The 26,973-nt window shown below is 37.0% G+C and overlaps 1 protein-coding gene across 3 annotated transcripts in view; it reads left to right on the top strand.

The window, feature by feature from the left end:
• The window catches only part of kcnc1a (potassium voltage-gated channel, Shaw-related subfamily, member 1a), a 34,903-nt gene extending 8,295 nt beyond the window's left edge, over positions 1-26,608 (top strand). Inside the window, exons 2-4 of one of the 3 annotated variants that reach the window (XM_083550559.1) lie at positions 12,355-13,288; positions 19,853-20,038; positions 26,048-26,608. In XM_083550559.1, coding sequence (XP_083406685.1) covers positions 12,355-13,288; positions 19,853-20,038; positions 26,048-26,157 — 1,230 coding nt within the window. In that variant the 3' untranslated portion in view covers positions 26,158-26,608. Of the gene's footprint in view, positions 1-12,354; positions 13,289-19,852; positions 20,039-20,939; positions 25,572-26,047 lie in introns of those variants that run through there. The other 2 variants (XM_083550558.1, XM_083550560.1) reach the window with 2 other exon arrangements.
• The last annotated feature ends 365 nt before the right edge of the window (positions 26,609-26,973 follow it).

The following is a 26,973-nucleotide window of genomic DNA, read 5'->3' as shown; positions in this document are numbered from 1 at the left end:
GTCTCAGAGCAGTAAGTGGAGCAGGACATCCCTTTAAAAAGCACCAGGGCAGTGCCTCCAGAGAAAAAAGCAGCTGTTAATAGCCTTAGCAAAATTTAACTAAGAGCCATGATGTCAGATGCCCAAACTAGGGCACGCATAGGGGCTAGGATTTTCTAATTCCTGGCTTTGTTTAAAGGTTATCACCTAGGGAAAAGCTTGGCTGACTTTAGAGGGATAGAAGTCTCGATGGACCAGTGAGTTGAGAAAGTTTAGGCTGCTTTGTAGTGTTATTTTAGTTGAATATACAAAGCATTAGAACATACCATCACATGCCTGTCAAACTGTAATATTTACTGGTTTCTTTTCTAGGAAGGGTTTCCAGAATGAATAGTACAGATGGTTATTAAGACTAACTATTTTTAAATGCTAGAAGCAAGCAGAATGTAATAGAAAAGGCTGTGTAAGCAAATTCATTATTATTAACAATCATCTTTCCTTGAACACAAGAACAGAAAACTGGATTTATTTCTCAGAGACATGTTAGTGTAAGTAGATGAGTTAGATGAGAATGCAGCATGGGCTATTTTGATACTTGCCTCAATTTGTTGCTGTGTGTGCATAACCATGGTAACTCGTTTCTGGTCTTCTGGCCAGGTGAAAACAAATGTGGTAACGTGATGTCAGAGTCAAACATTCACACAGGTATTAGTAAGTCATTAAATTCAAATATGAATATGTCATGAACAAATATTTGTCTTGACCAAATAAATAAAGCAAAACTAATTAAAGATGGATCATTGCAGCATAATATATGGATAATATTTGGATTAAATGAATAATCTAGCAGAATAATATTAATTTTCCTGTTATGTTTAAATGTCACGCATATTGCAGGTGTGCAAATACTGGGTTTGAATATATTATTGGTACTGTGTACGTTATAAATAAACAAATAGGAAAGATAAGTGAGTCTATAAAAAAGCAGTAAGCACTACTGGCCTTGGTTCGAATATGAGCGGTAAAGAAACCTAAGAATCCTTAAGGATATTTCAAAATGGCATCTAGCACTTTTTATGTGAAACATGGAAGACAGTAATAATATGTTTTCCATCCATGGCTGTAACTAGCTATGAGGACACTGAGCACTGACTTCTGAAAGTTTTTTTTTTTTACTCCTACATAGCATCTGCAGTTGTCACATCCAATAGAAACAGTGCAGTGTCCAATTAAGTGGTGACAAAATGTAGTCTACAATGTGGAAAAATGTGTGTTCCAAGACTACCCAATTAGCAGTGCTGATTCTGAACCGATTGCAGAGCAGCTGAAGGGGACAGTTTTATTTAAAGGCTTAATCTCCCATTATATTTGGCTTTTATAGAATGCTAGACTACCGGATTTTACTTTCTTAGCGAGAGGTACAGTATGTAAGGCACATGTTATGCATTACCATCTGACATTAGTATATTTTTTAAGATCAACTGTGGTTTTGTAAAGTGAGCATCTCATTTTTTTTGTATATTTCTTGTAACATTCTGGGCAAATCAGTTTGCTAATGACTGCAATGTTAATTAAATTGGGTTAGGTTACAAGCTCTAGAAAAGACAGAAAATACACTTTGGCACATGTAGATTACAGCAAAGCATAATTATTTCTTGGCATATTCCAAGCTCATAAGGAAGTTGGGGTCAGACATGATATAGCACCCCTGAAGCAGAGAGGGATAAATGCTTTGCTCAAGGGCCAAACAGTGGCAGCTTGGCGGTGGTGGGGCTTGAACCTCTGACCTTATGATCAGTAACTAAACACCTTAACTACAGAACTCCCCTAAATGATCAAATTTAATATTAGTTCTGTTTGTAATGTGTAATGGTATGGATTACTCATTAACAAAACAATATGTGCATGAAAAAGTTGCCTTAGTATGATAATAAAAAATTGAACAGAAATTAACATTGATTATGGTGTGCTTCTGCATCCTCACATTTTTTTATCCTGGTTATGGCTCTTCTTTCCAAATCAAGCCAATAAAGCTGTTTTGTTAAAAAAATGTAAATAAAAAACAAGCTCACAAGATATGTGAATATGTGTCTTAATTACTTTGGGTGATGTAAGAAAAGCATCTCCTGTGGTGTTACCATTCGAGACAGATGTATTCCCTAGCATCCTCTTCTCATGCACATTCTGATTTAACATGTGGCTAATTGGTTCGTAAGGGACCTATTGTAAACCATATAGGAAAACTTTCATCTAAGAACCGTGTATGATATTTGTGTAAAATGTATCAAATGAATTGGAATTAAGGGTTAGGTTTGGGATTAAGCGAAGACCTAGAAGTATTTAACACCCAAATTTAGTAAAAGAACACTGAAGATGACGCAGATGCCACAGTATCACTGTGGGTTGGGAGCTGAGGGTGGCAGAAAACGTTCCTGCTGGTCCACAGCGGGTGTGGAGATGTTGCACATGGACAAAGCAACTGGTCCATGCAGGTCTATGCCAGACCTCTGGGGCTTTGGTCATTGAAGCCAAGACCATGTGATTGTGGTATCCCACATTGCATTGGGCGTGCCACAGGTCTAATTTAAGAGCATTAAAGAAGTGCCTTTTATTCTGATCAAATATTACTATTATGTAAAATATACAATTATTAATTACATATATAAACACCAGTATTAGTCATATCAGTCATTTTGATATGATATGTAATTGATAAAACTATTACATGTATATTTGACTGTTTTTGTTACTTGTGATTTGTATCAATGATATACTGTACATGCAAATTTCCTTTAATAATCTTTATAACCTCAACTGACTACATATACATGTTTGTATATATAAAAATTGTTTTTCTCAATATTACATTTTTCCAATATACAAAGAAAGGGAAATTCTTTATAATCTGCAGTCAATAAATTATTAAAATTTTCATTTATATACCAGATTATATTATATTTCAGACACATTTATCAAAATGGTGCTTAATGTTGCATCTACATTAAAGTTCATGCTGAAAATGGCATTAAATAATGTTTTATACTTGTTCAAACAAATTATTAAAAAAAGTTTGCCTGCCAAGAGCATCTTTACAGTTTAATAAACATTTTAAAACCTTCAAAAGTCTGTTTTTCTTAATTTGGTAGGAAATATGTCTTAGTCTTTGAGGCTTTGTTGACCATCACATCTTCTCATCTGTGTGAATTTGAGTTGTCTAGTATTGTAGGTGTGCTAATATTGGATTTGTGTAAGTGCTGTGTACATTCCCAATACACAAGAAGAATAATTAACCCCATAGGTACAGTACACAGTATGAAGACGTGAGAAAGACCTTGAACACTTAGGTTCACTCAGACAGCACTACTGTTTACTTTAAATGTGAAGCAGATATTAATGAGGTCACAATCTTCACCCATCAAACATTGACAGCTACAGTATGTTTAGAGAAAAACAATGACTCAGGGGAGAGGAGGCGTATTCAAGAGATTTTTTTATTTTATTTGGACTGTCAAAAGTAGTGACTGTGCAATGCACTGCCTATTTTCTTCCTGAAAGCTATGGTTATTTCAACTCGAATGTTTCTGTTGCGTTTATGTTAATGTTAGTGAATAATGTTGATAATAAGGGTAATAAGGTACGGTAAATTAACTTAAGAAGTTATGGTCTAATATAAGAGGTAACATTATGTATGGTGGCACAGTGGGTAATACTGCCGCCTTACAATTTTGATCCTGAGTTTCTATCTGTATGCTTTGCCTTTTCCGCCTGTCTGCAATTGTTTCTGCTAGGATCTCTGGGTTTAATTCACATGTCTCAGAAACATGATAGTGTGAATATTTGTATGTGTGATGCCCTGTAATTGACTGGCTCACGAAGTGGAAATATATTCCCAACTCACAGGCAGTATTCTTGTGCTTGAGATTGGCTCTGGATCCAATATGACCCTATGAGACTACAGTAATCGCTAAGAATAAATGATTGAATGAATTATCTGTGTCATTATCTAGTGTTCCTTTATTTAAACTCTATGAAAATATCAAGGTTTTTTTAAATGGTTAATTGTTCTAGGTATTCTTAAGTGGTTTTATTTTCCAGAATACATTTCACTGTATGACTAAGATTTCACTAAGACTTCCCAGATCACTCAAAACTGTGTTTTCAAGAGCAGTGTTCAAGCAACAAGCTTAGAAATGTCCAGCACTTAATCAGTTCATGAATAACTACTAATTCAGAGATAATTGAACAATGGAAAAATCATAGTGTTGAGCTTGTACATGGGTAGTGTGGACAAATAATTCTGTGAATAGAACCACATGGTTTTCACATCTCCCACATCGGTAGGCATAAAGATCATTCGTGGATGGCGGAATGCCCTGTTTGTTGACAAGTATATTTTATTTTACATGTAGTACTGTCCTGCTTTATTAGTGCAGTGTATGAAGAAGTGGCATGGAGAGAGGAGACGTGTGAATAATGCTGGACCGCATGTCATAAAGCGTATGACAGTACCAGACTGAGAAGAAATATTGCATGTTTTTTCTAAGCAAAGTCAAAGTAATCAAAGCAACACACTGTGTCTAAATGTAATGTGTATATGGGGTGCATTTAGACTGGCTGTGGTAACATGTTCAAACCACAGTAACCACAGTTATTGACACTGCACTACACTGTATTCCCCCTGATCCTTTTTGTATGAACAACAATTATCTTTGCTACAGTTCTGGTACACTTTTTGAGGTTGCACTTGACTAAGATCACTCTATCCTGTTCACATTAATTTTGTCTGCAGAATAGATGTCTACTTGTACAAGCGGGACATACCAATGATGGGTAATGCACAAACGCATAACTCTTTTTAGTGTTCATGACAGGCCAGAGAGAGTAATTCAAGGGTACAGTGGAATACATTTAGGAACTAATAACTAACTAATAGATGTATTTATTCAGAGCAAGTGATTTAAATAATCATCTGTAAAGTACTATAGGAGGTATCCGGTTGAATAACTGCTTTTTGTGCAGTTTCCTTGTTAAAGCATATTGAATAATTTAGATGCATGCACACACTTTGAGGATATTGTAAAAAAATATATAGGCCACTGTGGAGAGGCCCTATTTGAGCTTGTCGATGGTTTAAACCTACATATAATGAGTAATTACTGGCAGATATGTTAGAATATATTGTCTGTTATTTTGATCAAAGAGTGCTCTGTATTTCTGAAAAAAAAGTATAACTGTGCATGTATTGTTTAGTAAGATATTGTTAATATACATAGAGAGAATTGTTACTGATTTATGACATACAAAAAGTGTATGCCAAAATAAATACACAAAGATACCAACAGTGGTGTATAATGAAAAAGTACAGTGATTACTATAATGCTTTGGTACATGTGTGAATGGTGCATGGCTCTGCTTAAGAAATAAATCCCCTAAACATTTCAGCAATTAGCTCTTAACTGTTTTTGGAGAAACAACACTAAACTATAACTAAATGTTAATGCAAAAATATCATTAAAATATTTTTACCCTACACGATATGGTTATTTAGCCAATTTCCACCCCTAGCTAGCTCTCCCCATCACCTAATGGATAGCACATGGTAACATGCTAAGCTACAAGGAACATGCTGTATTTCTAATGACATAACTATCCAGTCAAGCTTGTGTCCATTTATGTATATCTACCATTTTTCCCCAAGTAGCTAGATTATTGAATTTGCAACAGATACAATTAGAGGAATAAATCTGCTTTATTCTTTTCATGCGTTTTTTTTTTTTTTTTCCAATGTATATAATTAAATTATAAATTTCACAAAAAAATCTATTCTTGAAAAGTTGTTTTCCAGGAACAGTAACATTTCCGTAAGCATGAGTACTGGGCACATTACACAACCATGCAAAAAGAGTGAAATACTGTGAACACTCTATATCATAACAATTCCATTTAAAAAATTTTTTTTGTTTCATCTAACAGCCAGTAATCTCACAGAGTATTTGTAAAAGGGCATCAGTGGTCTCGAGTGACTGAATTTCTGACCCCTTAGCCCAGGGACATTAGTGTATGTTTGGTGGATCCCCATTGAGTTAGCTTGATGGAGTACTAACACTGAAGGTCATGCCTAAAGGTCAGGCATCAAATGTCCACCTCGTTTGGGTGTGGTCAGTAGTGTTCACAGTCTTAGTGCTTTGATGCTGTCAGACTCACTCAAAAAAAACACAGAAAAGCAGACAGAATCTGAAATGTGGGTGCAAGCAGCACTGGGTTACATAAGAGAACGTGACAGGCTTTTATCTTCAGGAAGCAAGGTAGAACAAGAGAATGAGGTAGAGACAGAGAGAGGTGATGTAAGGGGGAGAGGGAGGCTGCCATGCTATTTTTGAGACACTTGATCAAGGCTCTTCCCTTTCTCTCTCTTTCTATTACCCTCTTTCTTTCTCTCTCTTTCTCTCTTTTTATGCAGTTTTCACAATTTAATAGAGAAGCTTAGGAGCGGAAACCAGTTAACCAGTGACCACTCAGCTATTTTTGCTCTGCTGGGACCGTTTTCAAAAGAACCAATTCTCTTATACTGCAAGTTTGCACACTCCCTTCAGTGTTCACTGTGCAATTATAGTTTTAGTATCAACACACAGGAAGCTGTTGCTCCGATTACATATATTATAACATTTCAAATGTTGCTGTATTGGTACAGTAAATGTATGCATGTGAGTAACTTTGCTTAAAGTCAAGTTTATTCTTGAATGAAACCGGAATAAAAATGCAATAAATGTATTAACTGTCCGAATTTGGGTGCATGTCCAGAGAATCTACTAATATGTGGAATGAAGCGATCTGGTTTTATAAGTCCTGTATAATAGAATTGATTAGATGTTAAAATTTGTGTTAACCATAAATGAGATATTTAAATATATATATATATACCTTTCCTGACACAACCCTCCCATTTACCTGGATTATAACTACATATATATTTTTCCAGTGCCATTAATGGTGCATTACCATACACCCTACACCTTAGAAATGAATGAATCACTAACCGCTGACTCTCCCGGGTCACTTAAAAGCTATTTGAGAGCTTTTTATATCCATATATAACAATCTCTAGCGTATTGTGAGTATGCATTTTATTTCCCAACTTTCCATAGTTAGTTCCCAAGTGTCTTGAATGCAGCATTGTTCTGTCAATCATTTGAAGACAATGATTCATAAAATAAATCCAGCCCTGTATTCTGCCTTTTTAAAATAAAAGCAGCAATGTGTAAAATTGTCATAAAAAATTATTAAGAATTAGTAATATCAAGGTAGCGAATTCCTGAGTCACTGTGCAAGGCTAAATTATTAATACAAAGTCATAGATGTTTGGTTAAATTTGGTGGCACTGTGTTGCAGAAAGTTGTTTGCAGTCCTTGTAATAACTTATTTCTACCAGACAGGTCTCAAGAATTACTTACAACTGCTAAAATGTACTTATTCAAATGTAAAGAAATTACAGAAAATAAACATTTCATTTAAATTAGCACCACATACAAAATCTACACACACACACACACACACACACACACACACACACACACACACACACACACACACACACACTCCTCTTTAGCTAAATGTATACAGAATAGCATTCTTAGTAATTATTAATTTTATTACTTTTTGTCAGAATATGGAAGAAATTTGGGATTATAAGGATAATGTAGTGTATGATGGCCATACCAGGCAATTATAAAAAGGCGTATTGCAGATACTGCAAGTCAGAAACTCATGTGCATCATCTGAATGATCTTGTTTTCCAAGCAAAGACTAAGAAACACAAAAAACCTGAAAACCCGTTTTTCCAAAATCTAAAACCTTTCCGATGGTCTAATCTAGTTTGTTGTGATTTTTGAGATTTTGTTGGGCTGGACATTTTGCTGAGACCCTTTTTGTGCATAGTGAGAGGAAAAATTAATTGTGGATTAAACTGGACTTGTGCCAATAATAGCAATCTCTCTGAGTTTACTAGATTTGCATGCCAGTTATATGTCAGTAAGGATAATTCATGCTACTATTTTTTCCCCTTGGCTTGTATTTGATCTATAATCATATCTCAAATGTGCTACTGGTACGGTTGGGGCCTGTATGATGGGTGTGATGGGTTATCTGTGGTCTTGCTGAAGTGAGATTAGCCTGGGAGGTTGGAGCAGTACGTAGTGGTTTGTCTTGCTGTAAGTTTCCATGCGTGGGACTTAGTGTAGGAGGTTTGCACAAGGCCTGTACTCTTTTCACCTGTAAAGCAAGCAAGCATACACTAAGGAAAAAAAGTTAAAGAAAATTAAATGTTGTTTAGGAAATGAAAAAAGAAATGCAGTATGTACTAGTACGATTGTCATCCAGTTTAATGGGCAAGATTACGGTTAAAAAAAATGACCGCATGGACTGATTTAGATGATTATTGTTTTCTATAATTTATGTGTATCTGAGCAAATTGAAGCCTTAGTCTGTCGTCCGACTATAAATGTCGGACGACATCCTATTCCGACAGATTGTGTCCTGGGTTCTTTTGCAGTGTTGTGTTACAATGGCTGGTAATTATCATCATAGCTGTCAGTGTTTAAATTCATGACAGCTTAGATTGTGGGCTAATTTAGAAAGCATTTAAAAAACTAAGGTTAAAGCAGCTTACATAAAACATATGGTGAATAGACTGTGAGCAATTATTATCATAGACGTCAGCAGCATGGCATCAACATTGTGACTGCTATTATGCTAAGTACTGGTAACAGTATCAATACTAATTGTATTAATGGTTGTTAAACGTCAGAGTGAGGAATTACAGCATTAGACATCTTCAATGACGCATAATGCATTTGTCAGTCTACTTGCCGTGAAGCAGACGGATTTTTCAAGTTTTTCAAGGTAGCAGGCAAACCTTAATCAGAACTCAAAAGCTTGGTCTTATAAGCTACCAGATGCTAAATCACATGCCATGCTGGTCAAACTGGTGGACAATCTTCCTTAATGCTTGACTAAACTGAAAATACCATCCTACTAAAATATACCAGCTGGCAAAATGGTCTACCAGATCAGAAAGGCTTGCATTTTTAGAAGCTAATCAGACTAAATTGGATTTTTCATCAGCGAATCAATCTGCAGTAGGGTGTAACAAAGACAAAACCACATTATTAAGAATCTGAGCAAGACATGAAGATAAATGCTTGAAATCATTCCAAATACAATGATGGCACAAGACAGCGTGTCAAGGTCTATTAAAGGTAGCTATGAAATTGCAAAAAGGTGAGCATTATTAGTAATTAGCTAATCTTTGTTTAGCTGCTGGAAAATGGAGAGGGAAGGTGTTTGATCCCTCTCCTGACTGAACAATTCACGGTTCAATGAAGAGTTCTTCACAATAACACTGGCACAGAGACAAAACACTAGCGCCTTTTTTTAATGAAACAGCACATACAACTATTAACTAAGTTACTAACGTAATACTACAAGGGGAGTGGTAGCTCAGTGGTTAAGATGCTGGGTTACTAATTGCAAGGTTGGGGGTTCCAGCCCTGGTATTGCCAATCTACCACTCTTAGGCCCTTAAGCAAGACCCTTAACCCTCTGTGCTTCAGGGTGCTGTATATAGCTGACAATGTGCTCTGACCCCAGGTTCCAAACAAGCTGGGATATGTGATGAAAATAATTTCACTGTAAGGTATATGTGACAAATAAAGGCTATTCTTTATAATAACATTATAAGAAAGTTTAGTTGTATTATGTCATTAACTACTACCATATAATGACATCACAATTGAACTAATTACCCCCGTGCTGTTTTTGCACTGCATTGTGTTTGTTTACATATAATCTCGGTTATAGTCTTTATAGTCCTCTTTGCACAGTACTGTATATTCAGAGTATACAGTAGGTTTACTGGTCGGCCCTATCTTGTGTTATGTGCATTGTCCCACACTGTCTTGTGTTGTCTTGTGTTGCCTGTCTGTACTGTTTGTCTGTCTGTCTGTACTGTTGTCTCTCTGTACTGTTTTTCGTCTGCACTGTTTGCACTAGGTTGCACTCGATGCACTTTATGTAGCTTTATGTTGTGTGTTGTAGCTCTATGTAGCTCTATGAGTTCTGGAGGAATGTTGTCTCGTTTTTACTGTGTACTGTGTACCACTGTGTATAGTACAAATGACAATAAAGGCCTCTTGACTCTCTTTTAATCTTGTGTACTTTGCATGAGATTTAGAAATGTACTTGCTGTGTTTTAAAAATCTGACTATTTGGGCTATGCAGATAAATGCCTGAAATTATTCCAAATACAATGATGGCTTCGAATTGCCAGGTCCAATAAAGGGAGCTGTGAAATTGCAAACAGGTGAGCATTTTTTAGTAATTAGATGCCTCGGAATAGTTCTGGATTGAGGTAATGTGATAAGATAGTGGGTTGAGGATCATAGGGGTTGTAGTGTGAAACTTTGGGAGTTGCAGGATTTTTGACATCCCCAACACAAGATGTGCTGCTTAAACTAGGAGAATGGAAACATTTTCTGAATTAAGACTGTAGACAAGTATGGTAATAAAATAACAAAACAAATAGTCTACACAGGAACCTCAAATATATATTAATGGTTTACCAGTTTGACCAGCTCAGCCTGCTGTTTTTGTTTTTTTTTTGCCAGGTGGTAAAGTGTTCAGGCTCATCAGATCGAGCTGGATTCAGCAGCAGGGATAATACATTCCATTCTAAGACTAGTTAGTATGTGACAGGCCAATGGACAAAGTGAAATAGTGATGTCTCAAGGATCCAGATTGTGTAAGGCTGCTCCAGATGATATGATTATAGTGTTATTAAATTGCTCTCATCAAAAGCATTCAGCTCTAATCATGTCTGTAGACTCCAGTCTCTGGCTCTGGGACTTCTATTTAGAAACATCTATATTTAGAGACAATATCAGATATTATGCTCAAATATTAATGCATGTTGGATATCTGATTGCAAAATTGTATAACTCCATCTAGTATGTCAATTTGAAACCGTTTAATATATTTCATTTTGATTTGTCTTTTGTTTAAGTGATTATGCTAGGATGCATATCCTATCAGATCCTGATGCTATCAAAGAATGGATGTGTTTATTGTTTTACATAAATAAAAATCACTGTTAGAGCAGCAGTAGCAGTGGTTTACTGCTTAATGATGTATTGAGTGTTTCCTTGAGAAGTTCAGGAGCGCAGAGAAAGACTTGCAAATAAACAACTAATAACTCCTGATAGTTCCCCTGTACTTACAGCAGCGCTGTAAAGTGTTGTCTTTCTGATGCCATCTAAATATTGGGTGTCTTGTACCTTCTACTTTCTCAAGAAACATTTTGAGCCCTAATCTGGCTAAATGCTTACGATCAACACTTTTACTGATGACATGCTGGGCAGCTGCTCCTCTCCTTCAGGAAAGGCATTGTTAATATTGTATAGGTTTTAAGTCGAGTTACACAACATCCATTATCCTTTGAGTTCCTGCTGTGAAATTAATGTAGTCTCATTTGATTTGTAGTCATTTTAGTAAATATTTGATTCCATGATCAGGGTGCTATTTAACTGTTTAGATTTAACTTTATTATTAAAACTCAGAGTATGCATTTAACATTGCTGCTAATGAATGAACACAGATTTAACAATTTTTCAACAATAAGAATGGAACTCAACTTATTAGACAGTTTTAATTGGTACAAACAAATGAATTATGTCATTGATGCAACTGTATTATAATTTTCTCAAGGATACTGTTGGGCTTCTGTGTGTAGAGTATCGTGAATCTTAGCTTCTTGTAGCTATTGAAGGGCATTTGGATACTTTATAAACTCATATCAGCCCACTAACCTGTTGCTCACTAAATAATACATTTTAACATATACATTTTATGGCCAAAAGTATGTGGACACTTAACCATCACACTTAAATGTAGATTTTACACTGTTCACACAAAGATAGAAGCACACAGTTGTATAGGATATTTAGCATTACAGTTTTTCCTTAATTAAATGACAATGCTCTGTGCACAAGGGGAATCAATAAGGTGTCCCATTGTAAGTGTAGAAAAAAATCAAGTGGCCTGTTTAGAGCCTTGACCTCAACACCACTGAACACCTTTGAATTAAATCAAAATGGGGATTTTGTTTTGGGGATGTGTTTGGTCTTTTTGCCTTAAATCAGTACCTTTCTGATGCATGTGTGAAGACATTTCTACAGTCACGTTTCAAAATCTATATACATAGCTTTCTCAAATTAGTCCAAAACATAATAAATATTTTAAAGCTATATATTGTTTTGATAAATGCAAGATTTATAATCATGTGTTTTCCCTTTGTCACCCTTTTTCTCTTTCCTGTTACTCTAGTGGGTGGCGTTTGCCTCTCTGTTCTTCATCCTGGTATCTATAACCACATTCTGCCTGGAGACACACGAGGCCTTCAACCCCATCATCAATCGCACGGATGTTGACCCGCACGACAATAACATCACACGAATCTACCAGGAGACTGAGACCGAGGTCTATCTTACTTACATCGAGGGCGTGTGCGTGGTATGGTTTACCTTCGAGTTTCTCATGCGCATCACCTTCTGTCCAGACAAAAAAAAGTTCATCAAAAACACCCTCAACATTATTGATTTTGTGGCCATCCTGCCTTTCTACTTAGAGGTGGGTCTAAGCGGCCTGTCCTCCAAAGAGGCTAAAGATGTGCTTGGGTTCCTGCGCGTGGTGCGATTTGTGCGCATTCTCCGAATCTTTAAACTGACACGCCACTTTGTGGGCCTACGTGTGCTTGGGCATACACTCCGTGCCAGCACCAATGAGTTCCTTCTGCTCATCATCTTCCTTGCCCTTGGAGTGCTCATCTTTGCCACTATGATCTACTATGCGGAGCGCATTGGGGCCAAACCTAATGACCCCCGTGCGAGTGAGCATACGCACTTCAAAAACATCCCCATCGGGTTTTGGTGGGCCGTGGTCACTATGACTACTTTGGGTTATGGAGACATGTACCCACAGACATGGTCGGGCATGCTGGTGGGTGCACTGTGTGCCCTGGCTGGTGTGCTCACCATTGCCATGCCTGTCCCAGTCATCGTCAATAACTTTGGGATGTACTACTCGCTGGCTATGGCAAAGCAAAAACTACCAAAGAAAAAGAACAAGCACATCCCACGTGCCCCACAGTTGGGCTCTCCAAATTTCTGTAAGTCAGGCACGAACTCGCCCCATCACAGCACACAGAGTGACACATGCCCGCTGGCTTCCCAGGACGAGGTTTTAGAAATGAACCGAGCAGGTAGGAAACCCTTCAGTGGCATGACCATCTGAATGCACGAAAAGAGACTAAACACTCCTAGCCTGAGAATGAGACTGAACCCTCTGTTTCCTTCCCTTCTGCCCCACTGACTTCTTTACTGTCCTCTCAGCTTGACTCCTGAATGCAACATTTCTTACTTTCCAGACAAGCAAGCAACTTCAGCATATCAACCTCCAGAGGCATTTAAAAGAACCCATTCAGCATTTTTTTTCCCCATTCTGTTTCACACACATACACACAGTGCCATCAAAAGTCTCACTCACCACCACACACTTTTTTTTTTTTACATTGGATGAGTTCCTATTCTAGAACATATCGAGGTGAACTGCATTTATAAAGGATAAAAACATTATAGCATGCTCCTTCAGCTGTATTATGAACCCCTGTTATAGCTTGCTCTTAGGTCTTTAAAATATTTGCATTGCCATAGGGCTATACATATCTATGTAGATCAAATAATCTTTTTAATAAGAAAAAAAAGTGTTATTTATGTATAGTTTGTAGTTGCACATATCCTGCTAAAAATTTATATGATATATACTATATAATGTTAGACTGGAAATTCTTAAGGCATATACTTTACACTGGATATAATAGCATATGCTTAATAATTACCACTAAAATGTATTTTTCTTTGTTTTATTTAAGGAAGAATGCTTTTTCTTAAATCTAATCTCTATGTATTTGCAGTCACCTTCAGCATTTGTAGCATATAATATGGGGGATTTTGATAAATGTCCCTATGCTGAGAAAGAAAGAGCAAACTTGTTTAATTTAAACTATTGCGGCCTACTTTTTCCTCAAGCTATGAATGGAAGGCCAAAGGAAGAAATGTAAAATATTTGAACATCTAATGCAGATTTGAACCCACATTAGACAGAATATTTTGGATGAGACAGACTCAAATGCAGTGCCATTATTAAAATAAGCAAAATTTGTGCTATGCATAAATTTCTAGACATGTACAGTATTTAAAGTTAATAGAAATGTTTTCTGTTTACAGAGAAATGTTGCAACTAACACTTTAGTACACATTTAGTACAAAAACCTGTGGTCTTGCTACCTGTATAGTTCATCGACTGTTAATTCTTCTCCTTTATTTCATAAAGTGTTAATACCAAGCAGTTGCTCTAACACTAGTCTTCTCTGAATCCTAGTGAAAAAGATACTAATAAGTATGAACAGTCTGCCCCTTGACACAAGTGAGTAGCTTGAAATGAGAGTAAGAGCAGATAAGTGCTTCCACTGGAAGTACTTAGAGACTGTCCACTCTCAAAAAGAGAGCGAAAGATAGTGAGAGATAGCGAGAAGAGGAAGACAGAATTGTTTCATTGGTGTGTAATTGAGAGTAGCTCTCCTTTTGTGTATGCAAGAAGAGATTATGACTCTTCATATGTACACATATTGTAGATGGATGTACTGCACACACATACTCTATACACACACAATGGAACACCTGTACTCACAGATGCCATATATTATGAATACACAACAACAATCTGCAAATACATACAGCAATATAGAGTACATGGCACAACTATTTTTTTCTTGTTGTTAACTGTAGTAAATACAGCTACATAATACATGCTCAAGGAACTTGCTTTAAAAATAATATAAGAAAAATGTGAACGAATACAAGTTTTGTAAGAAAATGGTGCATATTGTTTACAAAAATATATGACTTATGACTTCTTCTACACTGATATTTACACTAAGAATGTAGATCTAAGTGGATGTTCCCATTATAAATATATGTATATTATACTTAGAAATATTATATCTGTGTTAGAGTTTATATATGATTAGAGTGGAGCATTTTAAAAGAAATCACACAAGTTGCACCACTGATTTATGACTTATTAGTACTATAAATGGTGAAGGTTATTTTTATATTTGGAGTCTCTCCCGCGTAGGAGAATAAAAGTGCAGCTGCAAACATTTTTGAACCACTGCATAGACCTACATTTGTCTGTCAACAGTGAACACCTTTTATAGGTAACTGACTGTCGCTGGTGATTATTTATTTATTTATTTATTTATTTATTTATTTATTTATTTATTTATTTATTTATTTATTAGTGCATACTATAGATTGCAATTTCTGTTGGTAAACATAGCAATTAATTATTTATCTTTAAATTTTAATATAAGTAATTTGATTAATATGGCTTGATAAGGCATCCTGGGAGAGTGGATGTACCTGTAGATGTCTTGTAGTCTTATAGCCATTAAGAAGGGGACCAGTGACAGGTGCTGTATTCAATGAATAAGTATGCCACTATTAGAAAAAGGTACAGGGACAGCAATGAGTCATAACCAAATATGTGTGTGTGTGTGTGTGTGTGTGTGTGTGTGTGTGTGTGTGTGTGTGTGTGTGTGTGTGTGCGTGCGCACTCTTTTGTTGGTCTGTGTCTGTGAGTAAGAGAGAGAAAGAAAGAGAAAGAGAGAGAGAGAGAGAGAGAGAGAGAGAGAGAGAGTGTGAGGGAGTATCACATTACAGCAGCATTAAACAATCTAGTGTTGTTTTCCTTTTTGTTTAATTATGACCACTCATTGTGGTCAAGTAGTACAGAATAAATGCTTTGAACTTCATTGATTTATTTTTTTTGTTCCCCAAAATTAGTATTATTTAAATTATTATAATGACTCAGGTTGCTGACTCAGAAGTAGTATTCAGAAAAGATATACAAATAGTAGTTTTCAGCGTTTTCCTCTCACCCTCCCTTTTTTCATTCAATGTCTTGTTTATTGCCTTCTGCCGCCACTGTTTTATTTTTTTTATATGGTACTGGAGCCTGTTGCCATGGCAACAGTGTCAGAGCAACCACAAAATAGGAATCTGGCTCTGCATCGCGCCGCAGTCATTCAGCTCAACTCGCACAACTCCTGCAGAAAACACTCACTAGCAGAGATGGACACAATCAAAGTAAAAGCATGCAATTTTGAGGAATTCAGGTTTAACCCATTAACACCCTTACGCTTTATAGTTTTGGATACAAAAACTTATTTTTTCTAAGGTTTCAATGACAATGAACTGTTAACGAAATATTTCTAACATATTGCCTTGAAGCCACAGTTGCTCTTACTGTTGCTCTTTGCTTGCTTTGTCTTGCATTGCCTTTGTAATCTGTGTGCAAACGCATAAGGCAGAGATGCCCGGTTAATCAGTTCGAGCCGCTTGACTCTGGGCACAATACCATGAGAAATAGCAAAGATGGACAGATGGCATCTGTCAGACTGGCACCAAACAGGAAAACACACAGCAGATGCAAAGCCAGCATGGACCCTCATTTCATGCACATACATTTGGGTTTTTTTTTAAGGTTGATGTACAAGTAGTTGTCTACACACATGCACAAACAGGCACCCTGCTGGAAAAATAGCTCACATCTCTGCTACAAGCTCTCCCATAGAGTGTGGTGACACACACACACACACACACACACACACACACACACACACAGTTATTTATGTGTCAAATTCATTGACATATTATAATGAATGCACTAATTATTCAAACTCAACAGAAGGCTTTTATATATATTTGACTATACTTTTACTATTGAAGTTTCTATTCGTTTTTGTATTCATGGCTTGATTTAAGAGAAGGTGCAAGAGGAAGCAATTGACAATGTCATCCTTATTTAAATACATTTACATTATTATAATAATACCTTTCATTAGTCATTTTTTAATCCAATCTTTATGTTAATCTGAGAGATTATTTGGCTATACCTGGAGTACTTCATGGTAAACCAGATCAGAAGGGAGAGAGGCTTTTATTTGTCACATATCTTTCTATACATATCCCAGCTTGTTAGGAAGCTGGGGTCAGAGTGCACTGTAAGCCATGATACATTGCCACTGAAGCATATAGGGTTGAGGCACTTGTTTAAGTCCCCAACAGAGGCGGCTTTGGTGTTACTGGGGCTTGACCCTCTAACTTTCCAATCAGTGAACCAGAACCTTAACCATTAATGAGAGAATGATTATGTTAATTTTTTTGCAGCTTGGCAAAGTTAGAACCTAGATAAAAGCTCAAATAAACATGGAATAGCTATAACAAAGGGTCTATGGATGGAAGGATGGAAGTTTCTGTGTCTCTGGTTTGTCTTAGAACCAATCATAATCTTATTTACGAATATTTTTTTAAATCAGGCGAGCAAATAACTATTTAGACTTACACATGTCCCTTTCTTCACGTAAAAACCAATGGTGCACAATTGAAATATTGGATTAATGTCATAAGGGACTAACTGCAAGTAGAACACTCTGTTTGGTAATTTATATCGACCTCTGAGTTTGAGTTTTTGTAGCCCAGATGTTAGGGAAGTGAAGACACCACATGCACATGAAACAGAAATGTGATAGGTGTGTATATCTGTCTAAGCTTTAATTGAGGCTGAGTTAGAGAGTTTGGGCTGTATATGTACTGCTGTGTGCCATCTCGGAGCACAATGCGGAGAAATAGTGAAGGAAAAGTAGGGCAGTCCCATCAGATCCCCATTACTGCTACTCTCTGCCACAGCTTTGCTTTAGTTACTCTGCTTTTCATGTAAATAACACTGTCTCGGAGTGCAATAGGATTAGAAGCTCTGGATCTTTATATACTTATACATAAGAACCGGTGTTGGCTAATATAAACAGACTAACAGAGTTGACACCTCCCATCATTCTTTAATGAAAATATTTTTAACATTCAGATCATCGTATTTGTTACAGATTAAATCGTGTCTGATTTGTGTACATTATATTGATTCCAATGGCATAAACACACTTTCATGCAAAACATGTAAACATTAAACATAATTAATAAGTAAAGCAGCACTACAAATGATCTTTCAAAGGCAGTGTTTAACTAATGATATGCCAGTAAAACGAACACACCCATACACACACACACACACACACACACACACACACACACACACACACACACACACACACACACACACACTCTCTCTCTCTCTCTCTCTCTCTCTCTCTCTCTCTCTCTCTCTTTCTCTCTCTCTGTCTCTCCTATACATGCCCACACACATTCACTGGAGATAAAATGTTTCATATAAAAAACATTACATACTCATTTGTGCATGTAATGCCATGCATCTCAGTATTAGCATTTGTAACGTATATTTTTAGATGGAGGAGGGCACAGGAAGTGCAAATAAGTGACAAAAATAATAAACGAGTCGAAAAGAATGCCGTAATTGTGTGTGTGTGTGTGTGTGTGTGTGTGTGTGTGTGTGTGTGTGTGTGTGTGTGTGTGTGTGTGTGTGTGTGGAGCTATTCTAAAGATGACTCACACCTCATGCCTTCATCCCAGGAGGTTTGCGTCACATCCCAGCACTGTGTGTGTGTGTGTGTGTGTGTGTGTGTGTGTGTGTGTGTGTGTGTGTGTGTGTGTGCGCCGATCTATTTATGCACATATATGTGTGTGCTATTTGTTCAACAGGAAATGTAACATTGCCAGAGGTTTAAGTTAATTTACTTGACCATAATAAAACAGGACTGCTGTAATATTGCCAAACAGGCTACAAAAATCCCTATTTGTTAACCTTTAAATTGCTGGCTCTAGACTACTAGGTTTTTCAGGTGACCTTAACAAATGTAGGGAGGAACCTTCGCCATAAAAGTTTAATATAAAATTCAGCAAATCCTTTACAACAGCTTTTGGCAGAGCTCTGCCTTCTTGCCTTTTTGTGATCGATGAGGCATACATTTGTCAGAATGCTGAATGCCAAAGAGTGCACAGGTGACCAGGCTGGTTGCCATGAAGCACTTCCATAAATTCTTCTTTAGTTTGAATAAAACAATCATCTGAGTCTCTACTTTTAGCCCTTATCCACCATTGCTTACTAAAAGCTAATGAGACATGTGCATGCAAATGTATACTTTTAAATGTATGTGCTTTATTTTTGTAAGGCTTCAATCATTCAATGTGGAGATAAAATTAGTTTAAAATGTAAATCGCTTCGAATAAGGGTGATTGTAAATGTAAATGTAAAGAAATCTAAAAAGCAAGATTGCATTTTCCTGATTGGGTCTATGGACATGTTGAAGATTTTTAAAAAAGAAATAAATTCTAAAAACAAACTGTTTTATACAGCATGCAACTGTCCTCTTTCACACTGAGAATAGCTATGCAAGATAAAATCAATACATTTCAACACATTAAAAAAAAAAGGCAAATTAAATCAGATCTCTAAACATTTTAAGCCCTTTGAACATGTGTTTATCAAGCTGAAGACAAGTGGTAATCTATCCACCATCTATCTAGAATGAGTGTGCTTTTCCAATGCAGTTCACCAGTTTAAAAAAAAAAAAAAAATTAAAAAAAAAATTTTTTTTTTTTACATAAATACATAATATGCATGATATATTCACCTTCTCCTTCAAACATGTCCCCCAAACCCCCCCCCCCCCAGAAAGTGCTGTCCTCCCTTCATTCACTTCTCCTTCTTCCTAAACCCTGCTATGAGGCATGCAACCCGTCAATCATAGGCCTGCACCTGTATTCTCTCACATGTGCTTGTGTGTTCGAAGATCCCAAACTGAACGGTGAGGCGGCTAAGGCAGCGCTGGCCCATGAAGACTGTCCACACATAGACCAGGCTATTTCTCCCGAGGACGGACAGATTTTTAGCCCCTGTCAACCACGTGGGGAAACTCCGTGTTTCCTTCTAAACATGACCGGCCGTGCCACACACCCTGGCGCCAGAGTGAGGAAAGGTATGCAACTTTTCACAAACACTCATATTTATACACATATTTATACGCTGTATATGTACTACATACACACAGAACACAGTCCAAAAAATGTCCATTTATACTTCCCAAAATGATACAATGAAGCAGAGCACACTCATAACAGAGAGACAGTGGAAAAGACCTAAGAACGCAATGCGGTGATTAGAAACTTTTTTTTTTTCTTTCATGTAATATAGCCTTACCTTCACTCAGATGTCATTTATACCTGCTGTTCCAACTACACAAACATTTTAAATCTTTTTTAGTTTTTACATTTAATTCCATCAGATACTAACCTTACGTTCACAATAGCAAGAGAACATTCTATATCTAGCAACAATCAATTTGATGTAGTTGCTCAATGGGGCTGCAATTTAAGCAACAGCAGCAATGAACTAACAATATATGAATAGAGATATTCCAATTCCGTTTCTTACGTTCTCCACTTACAACTTTACCAACTACCTACAATTATTTCTCATTAAACATTCGATACATGCTTACAAGAGACAACAAGTGGCACAAACAATCCTGTTGCTTGCTAGTGTGAACATAGGGTATTAGATATGAGATCATGAACCTCCAGAGCTCTAGGGTAACATAACTATATTCCTCTGACTCACTCCACTTTTCAAAACATGCAATAAGTTCTCTTTCTCTCAACACCTTCTTGCATTATGTTCAATTTCACTTTGACTCACATACAGCTGCCTCCTGGGGCCAAACTTAATCTTCCCTTTTTTCTGTTTTTTTCTTTGTCGTTTGTTTGTTTTTTTACTTGTTATCTCTTCCACCTTCCCGTCTGTCTGTCTGTCCGTTTGTGTCGATGTTATTCCTGACATCTATTATCCCCTGCCATTTTTTTTCTCTGTTTGGCTGATAGCTGGAACATTCTCAGGGAGGGCAGGGGGGGAGCCGGCTGGTCCTACACTAGGCTACCCGCTGTTGCAGCTAGGGTGGACACACAGCCAGGAGGATGGCCATGCCAGAGTCACCACCTGACTGCCAGCCCCACTTTAATCACAAATAGCAGAGCGCAGATGCCTTTTAGGACAGCATTAGAAACTAAGACCCCCTCCATCTCCTACAGCTTGAGAGAACCCTGTCATATTTACACAATATTTCAATCAGTGTAGGGAAACACCGCTTGTACAGTACACACTCGCCATCATGCAGCCATTTTAAATACAACCAAGACTGTTTTGATGGAAATTCGTCAGCTTGTTTGCTTTCAACTACAAAGCCAGCAGCAAGTGGTAGGTTAAGGATAAACATTATGAATGAGGAAGATTTCTAGTGGGATCTTTTCAGCCCTTGTAGTCAGACTGGAGATGCCCATAGCTCTATGTATAATACTTTCAAATGAGGCTATGTAAGACAAATAAAAGTTAATCAAGAGTGTCATCACTAGGCAAGCAATAGCACTGTCTCTCTGTGTCTTGTGTCCAGCTCTGTGTGAGCATGCTCTGTTTAATTCCCTGTTTCCACTTTTAGAACCACCATAAGAACAATCAACAGCTACAGACCACACACATTTCTCCTACACACTGTATATTTCTGTCTCAGTTTGCTGTTTCAAATGTGTTGATTGTGCTTGTAAGAGCTTTTGTTAGTGTGAAAGTATTTTTATGTACATATGTAGGCTATGTATGCACAAAAGTGTGTGTGTGTGTGTGTGTGTGTGTGCGCGCGCGTGTGTGTGTGTGTGTGTGTGTGTGTGTGTGTGTGTGTGTGTGTGTGTGTGTGTGTGTGAGAGAGAGAGAGAGAGAGCGAGAGAGAGTTAGAGCCTAAGAATGCTTGGTATATGAGTGGATGTAGGTGTTTTAAAGCAAGTTCTGTATTTTGGTGTGCTGCTGTGTGATGCATGTTTTAGGCCAGTTTATGGGCCTCCCAGCATGCTTTGTCCTGCTGCTAGGGCTGGTATTGGTTGGGAGAAGGTCCTGTAGTGAGTACAAAAACAAAAAAGTCATAAAACGGGTAATAATGGAAAAAAAGTGTTAATCTTGATAACAGCCATAAATATCACTTCCTGTAATCTGTCAAGCATTTCTGAAGAAGTTGTAAGATAATTTGAACATCACTTTTACCAAGGGATTTTGGGGCCATATCTACTAATGCTATGCAGCAGATTTATCCGTTATTGCAAACGGGATAAAATGCAAAACTGTTCAAAAAGCCATATGTTCATCAAATGGCAAATTGGACATTTATATGTTTTGGCCATTTTCAATCGTTTTCCAAATGGTTGGAAAAGGCATGCCGGGTGTCTGACATGGGTGTCTAAGCTATGATCTTCATAAAATTTCTATGATTTCCAATGCTCCAGTCACTTGCTGTATGGCAGACCAAGTCAATGAACATTACACTTACTTCGTTGCAGCCACAATATTGTTTGCATACTGTACAAAGCAGCCAAAGAGGTAATTAATTAATTAATTATTTTTCTATAGATATAAAATAGTTTTCTGTAGTAGTGAGACAAATCCATAACAGGGCTTAAAATATAGGCAGACAGGGTTAAAATAAGGATAATCCTAATCTACTCTAAGTAAAACAGGCCAAGATCAAAACCAAGTTGTGCACTGAAAGGCTTGAAATTGAGGTTACAAGCACAATAGGATTTTACAACACTGCTAATGAAACATCAGGGAAAAGATATACAACCTTATCATGAAATAACACAAAACAGGTGATGACAATCACATAACAAGCCAATCATATGACAGGGATGGAGACAGGACGAGAACAGAAAACTAAATCACATGATAAAAAGGGGGAACTGTGATTGTTGCAAAATAGATGAAACATTTTTTTTTACAACTGTTAGCAAACCAGTTACCGATGTAGGCCTTAGTATATATGGCCCTTCTCACGTTTGAAGTACAAATGAATTTTTCAAATACCTCAAACATATTTGTAGCATTTCTCCTGCACCTTGTTCTCCAGTTATCTTGTTCACTGTCCTACCTGATACCAGCCCAAATATTTCCTCTGTGCATGTGAGCTCTTTTTAACTGCATGAAACCTGATAACTGGTAAAATGACCCGGAGCAGATGACAACTCATCCAGATGTAAATCCATCCAGAAAACTAAAAACAGAGCTCAGTGTCTCTGTATCTGACTGTCATAAACCAAGGTTAGAAAAAAACCTGGCACATGGACACTATAGTCAACAGAGCTGGCCAAGTAGGTGTTGCTATCCGCTAAGTCCTGTGCTCAGCTTGTTCTTGCACACCCAATGGCCCTTTATCCTGTGTGGAAGGAATGCTGAAGTCAGGAGCAATGTCCTAATGTCTGCTAGAACGTCAAAGTCCTTCCTCCTTCCCTTCTTATCCCTTAGCCTCGGCTGTTTTAGTGTGCTCCGTCCTTTCCTGTCCTTGTCCAAACTAAAGCTGTGCTTCTTTTCATGGCTTTCCTCTCTTTTCTTCCTCTGTGTTTCTCAGTGGCTTTCTATCAATGCAGTTTGTCTTTAGCTTTCATAGAGCTGTTAGATATAAAAAAAAAAAAAGCTGTCTAATGTCAAAAGAAGTTTCTCAGGGAAAGTGTAGAAACCAAGCTCCAACAGCATATCCTACATATCTAATTGAATGCATACTTGAGGTTTCATTTAGTCCTCCCTTTTGATTTTGCTTTGCACTACAGCCCTGTTTACTTCACCAGCAGACACATGTATATCAAACCGGAACAATAAATCTTTAAGTCATTCAGAGGCAAGTTGTAGCTGAAACGAGAGCCCAAGATTTTGAGTGTTTCTATTCTATGTGTGATGCACCTCTTCTTTTTTATCTATTTCTCTTCTGTTTTTTAATCCACAAAAATCTGTTAATCTTTGAGTCCCCTTTCTTTTATTCCACTTGACCTGCAACATAGGTTTCCACCTTTGTCCAGTCTAAAAGCGAAGCCCCCTGCCCTTCCTGCAAAAAAACAAAATGTTTCCCGCATGCCACAGTCTCTTTCTGCTGTCCTGAGTAGCTTTCTCTCTACTGTTTCCTTCTCTCTATGTCTCTGTCCATCTCTACTTTTTTTTTATTTTGGATTGTCCAAGAATCCAATGCTTTTTTTTTTTCCTCCGTGGGAAGTCTCCTCACCTTATTTTTTCCTTCCCAATCGTCCTCATTGTGTGAGTTGAATGGCCGAGGCGCAGTGGCAGGATGACCCTGAGCAACCCCACCCTCCCCTGTATTCTCTACTACAGATTCCTGTAAAGACGAGACTGTCCTAGTTAAGTATATGCAGGCTGAAGCGCTCCGTGTGACCTGACCACTGGACCACAGCGACTCAGAGAGGAGAACTTTCCCTCTCCAACGTTTCTTGGCTCCTCAATGGCTTGAGGTCACTTTGCAAAGGAGAGAGGCATGTAGGGAGAAGGAAAGAGACAAGTCAATAAGATACCGGTTCTACTTTGAATATTAACTTCACATACCCTGATCGAGAAAGCATTTTTTCCCTGAATGATAACCCTCTCATAACAGCAAAAGTTCGGTTTTTTAGACAAGGACCATTTTTTTAAGGCTGAAAGTGTGGACAATGATACATCGACACCGAAGGCATGGTACAATCTGCTGTTGAGTTGACAAAGAGTGGAATAACATTAATAATCAATGGTTCATTATATCCACTAACACTTCTAATGGTATAATCTACAATGTCCTATGTGACAGTTGTAGAAGGCTTACATTTTAGCATGAGTTGCATGGTGGTATGTGAAAAAAAAAGAAAATAAATAAAATTGCTTACTGCTGTTATGAATATCTGTATGAAAAAAACCCTATATTTTCTTTCTTCACTTTTTTGAAAACGCTTCATGTAGCCATGATTACAAGATGTTCAAAGATGTACATTTTCTTAGCAGTGAATTATTCACTTTTCCATATTTTCATTTGTGCAACCAACCACCTGTAAGCCAGCTCTGGTCATATTGACCTCAGATCCTGAATTGAGAAACAAGACGTTGCTAGGGAAGACAAAAGAACTGATTTCAGCAGGCTTTCTGTGTGGTCAATTCAATCTTTAGATCTTGTTTCTGTTTGGCATGCTTGTGCTATAGAATCTTGATAAGAGAAAAAAAATAGTTGATATTTTTCTGTTTTATGCTATAATATTGATGCGTAGATCATGTGGAGAGCTACTGTAAGCAACTGTTTATTTCTCATAATAAGTACAGACTTTTGACAGTGTTATTTTTGAAAAATAAATGAATTTAAAAAAAGAAAAAATGTCATAGTGTCAAAAGACAGGAGTCAAGATGTGTGTCGCGCATCTTTACTCATATCTTTTCTTTTAGGTACAAAAGAAGATGAAAAATGTAAAAAAGACAAATGTATATTTACAACATAAGAGCACTGTATGCAATTTAGAACTGCGGGAAGTGAATAAGATGCATGCACAATGTTATGCAAAACGAACAAACAAACAAACAAACAACAAACAAAAAAAAAAACAGAAAAAAAAAATTGATAGATAAAAGAGCACATGGTTCCAATTCAGCATGAAATAAATTTTGTATGAAACCTGTTTGCAGAGTTTGGTTTTTCATTGAATGGAATGGAATGCTTTTTTTTTTTTTTTTTTTAAGTTAATTACTTCTTTCCTGGTATACTCTCTTTGGCCTGGTGATAAAAGGGCAAAAAGAGGTTGTCAAAACTGATTGAAGGGAAGAAAATAAAATACAATGCGTGTCTGGGGGAGACAGCATGTCAAAACTGCACTTACAAGCATGAAGACAAATGAAACAAGAGTCACTTTTAGGGAATAGCCCTCAGACGCTGGCAGCATGATCTAAACATTACACTAATATGAAAAAGAACTGTATGTTCAACCATCTTATACCAAGGCATGGTCCAGATGCATGTAAAACCTGTTTGCTTTACCATTTCGTGCTCCTATTTAATCTCTTCTCGCCTTCTTTCCATTTCCCTTTGAACATCATCCTCCACTCACCTGTCTGAGTAATAACCGGTGTGTTGTCTCTCTTCTTTCCCTGTGTGTAGCGGCGGAGCAGCCTGGCCGGAGCAGGCAGCCTGCAGACTCTGTGTGTGTCATGAACCGTGGTGTTCCAACCACTCTGTGCATGGCTCACAACACCTCTGATCCCACCTGATTATCTTGTCTATTTGTCGCACATAATCGAGTGGCTAAAACCAGCTTACAAAAGGGAAGAGTCTACTCGTGTACCTCGCTCCCCTTTCTACACTTTTCTAGGAAGAAATGTTCCCACCCTCGTTTTGTTCATTGCACATCTGACTGTCGACTTTTCTATTTGTGGTGTAACTGTGACGTGAGTAAGACTGTGTTTGACTGCATGAGTGTTATCATTCGTGTGACTATCCATGTTCTTAATGGGCTTTTTGTGTGTACTTTGTGGTTTCCATTGATAGTTTCAGAGTGATGTTTTCACTCAGCTTCTTTGTAAGAACTGCTCACTAACTATTTGTATTTGTTATTCGATTCTGCCATTCATGAAACTGCCTTTTCCAGTAGGTATTTCAGGTGTGCTTCTGTTTTAATGTTACTGCTACACATGAGCTGCCTTTCGTTTGCACTTTGCACATGCTAGCCTTTTAATTCTTTGAAGCTAATACCAGACCGAATCTGAATATATATATATATATATATATATATATATATATATATATATATATATATATATATATATATATATATATATATATATATATATATATTCCAACCACTGATATATATATATATATATATATATATATATATATATATATATATATATATATATATATATATATATATTAGTCTAGTATGAAATATATAATCTGTTCGTTTTTTGTCAAATTAAACACAAACAGAATATTCAGAGACCTTTGGATAAAGAAGTATATAATTATTATATCTTCAATTTCAAAACAGATATCAGAGTCTGGAGATCTAATCAAGGTGGAGCTTA

The sequence above is a fragment of the Silurus aristotelis genome (assembly GCF_946808225.1).
Source record: "Silurus aristotelis genome assembly, chromosome: 9".
Lineage (NCBI taxonomy): Eukaryota > Metazoa > Chordata > Actinopteri > Siluriformes > Siluridae > Silurus > Silurus aristotelis.
The sequence above is the reverse complement of the archived record's forward strand: the minus strand, read 5'-3'. Positions and strand labels throughout refer to the sequence as shown.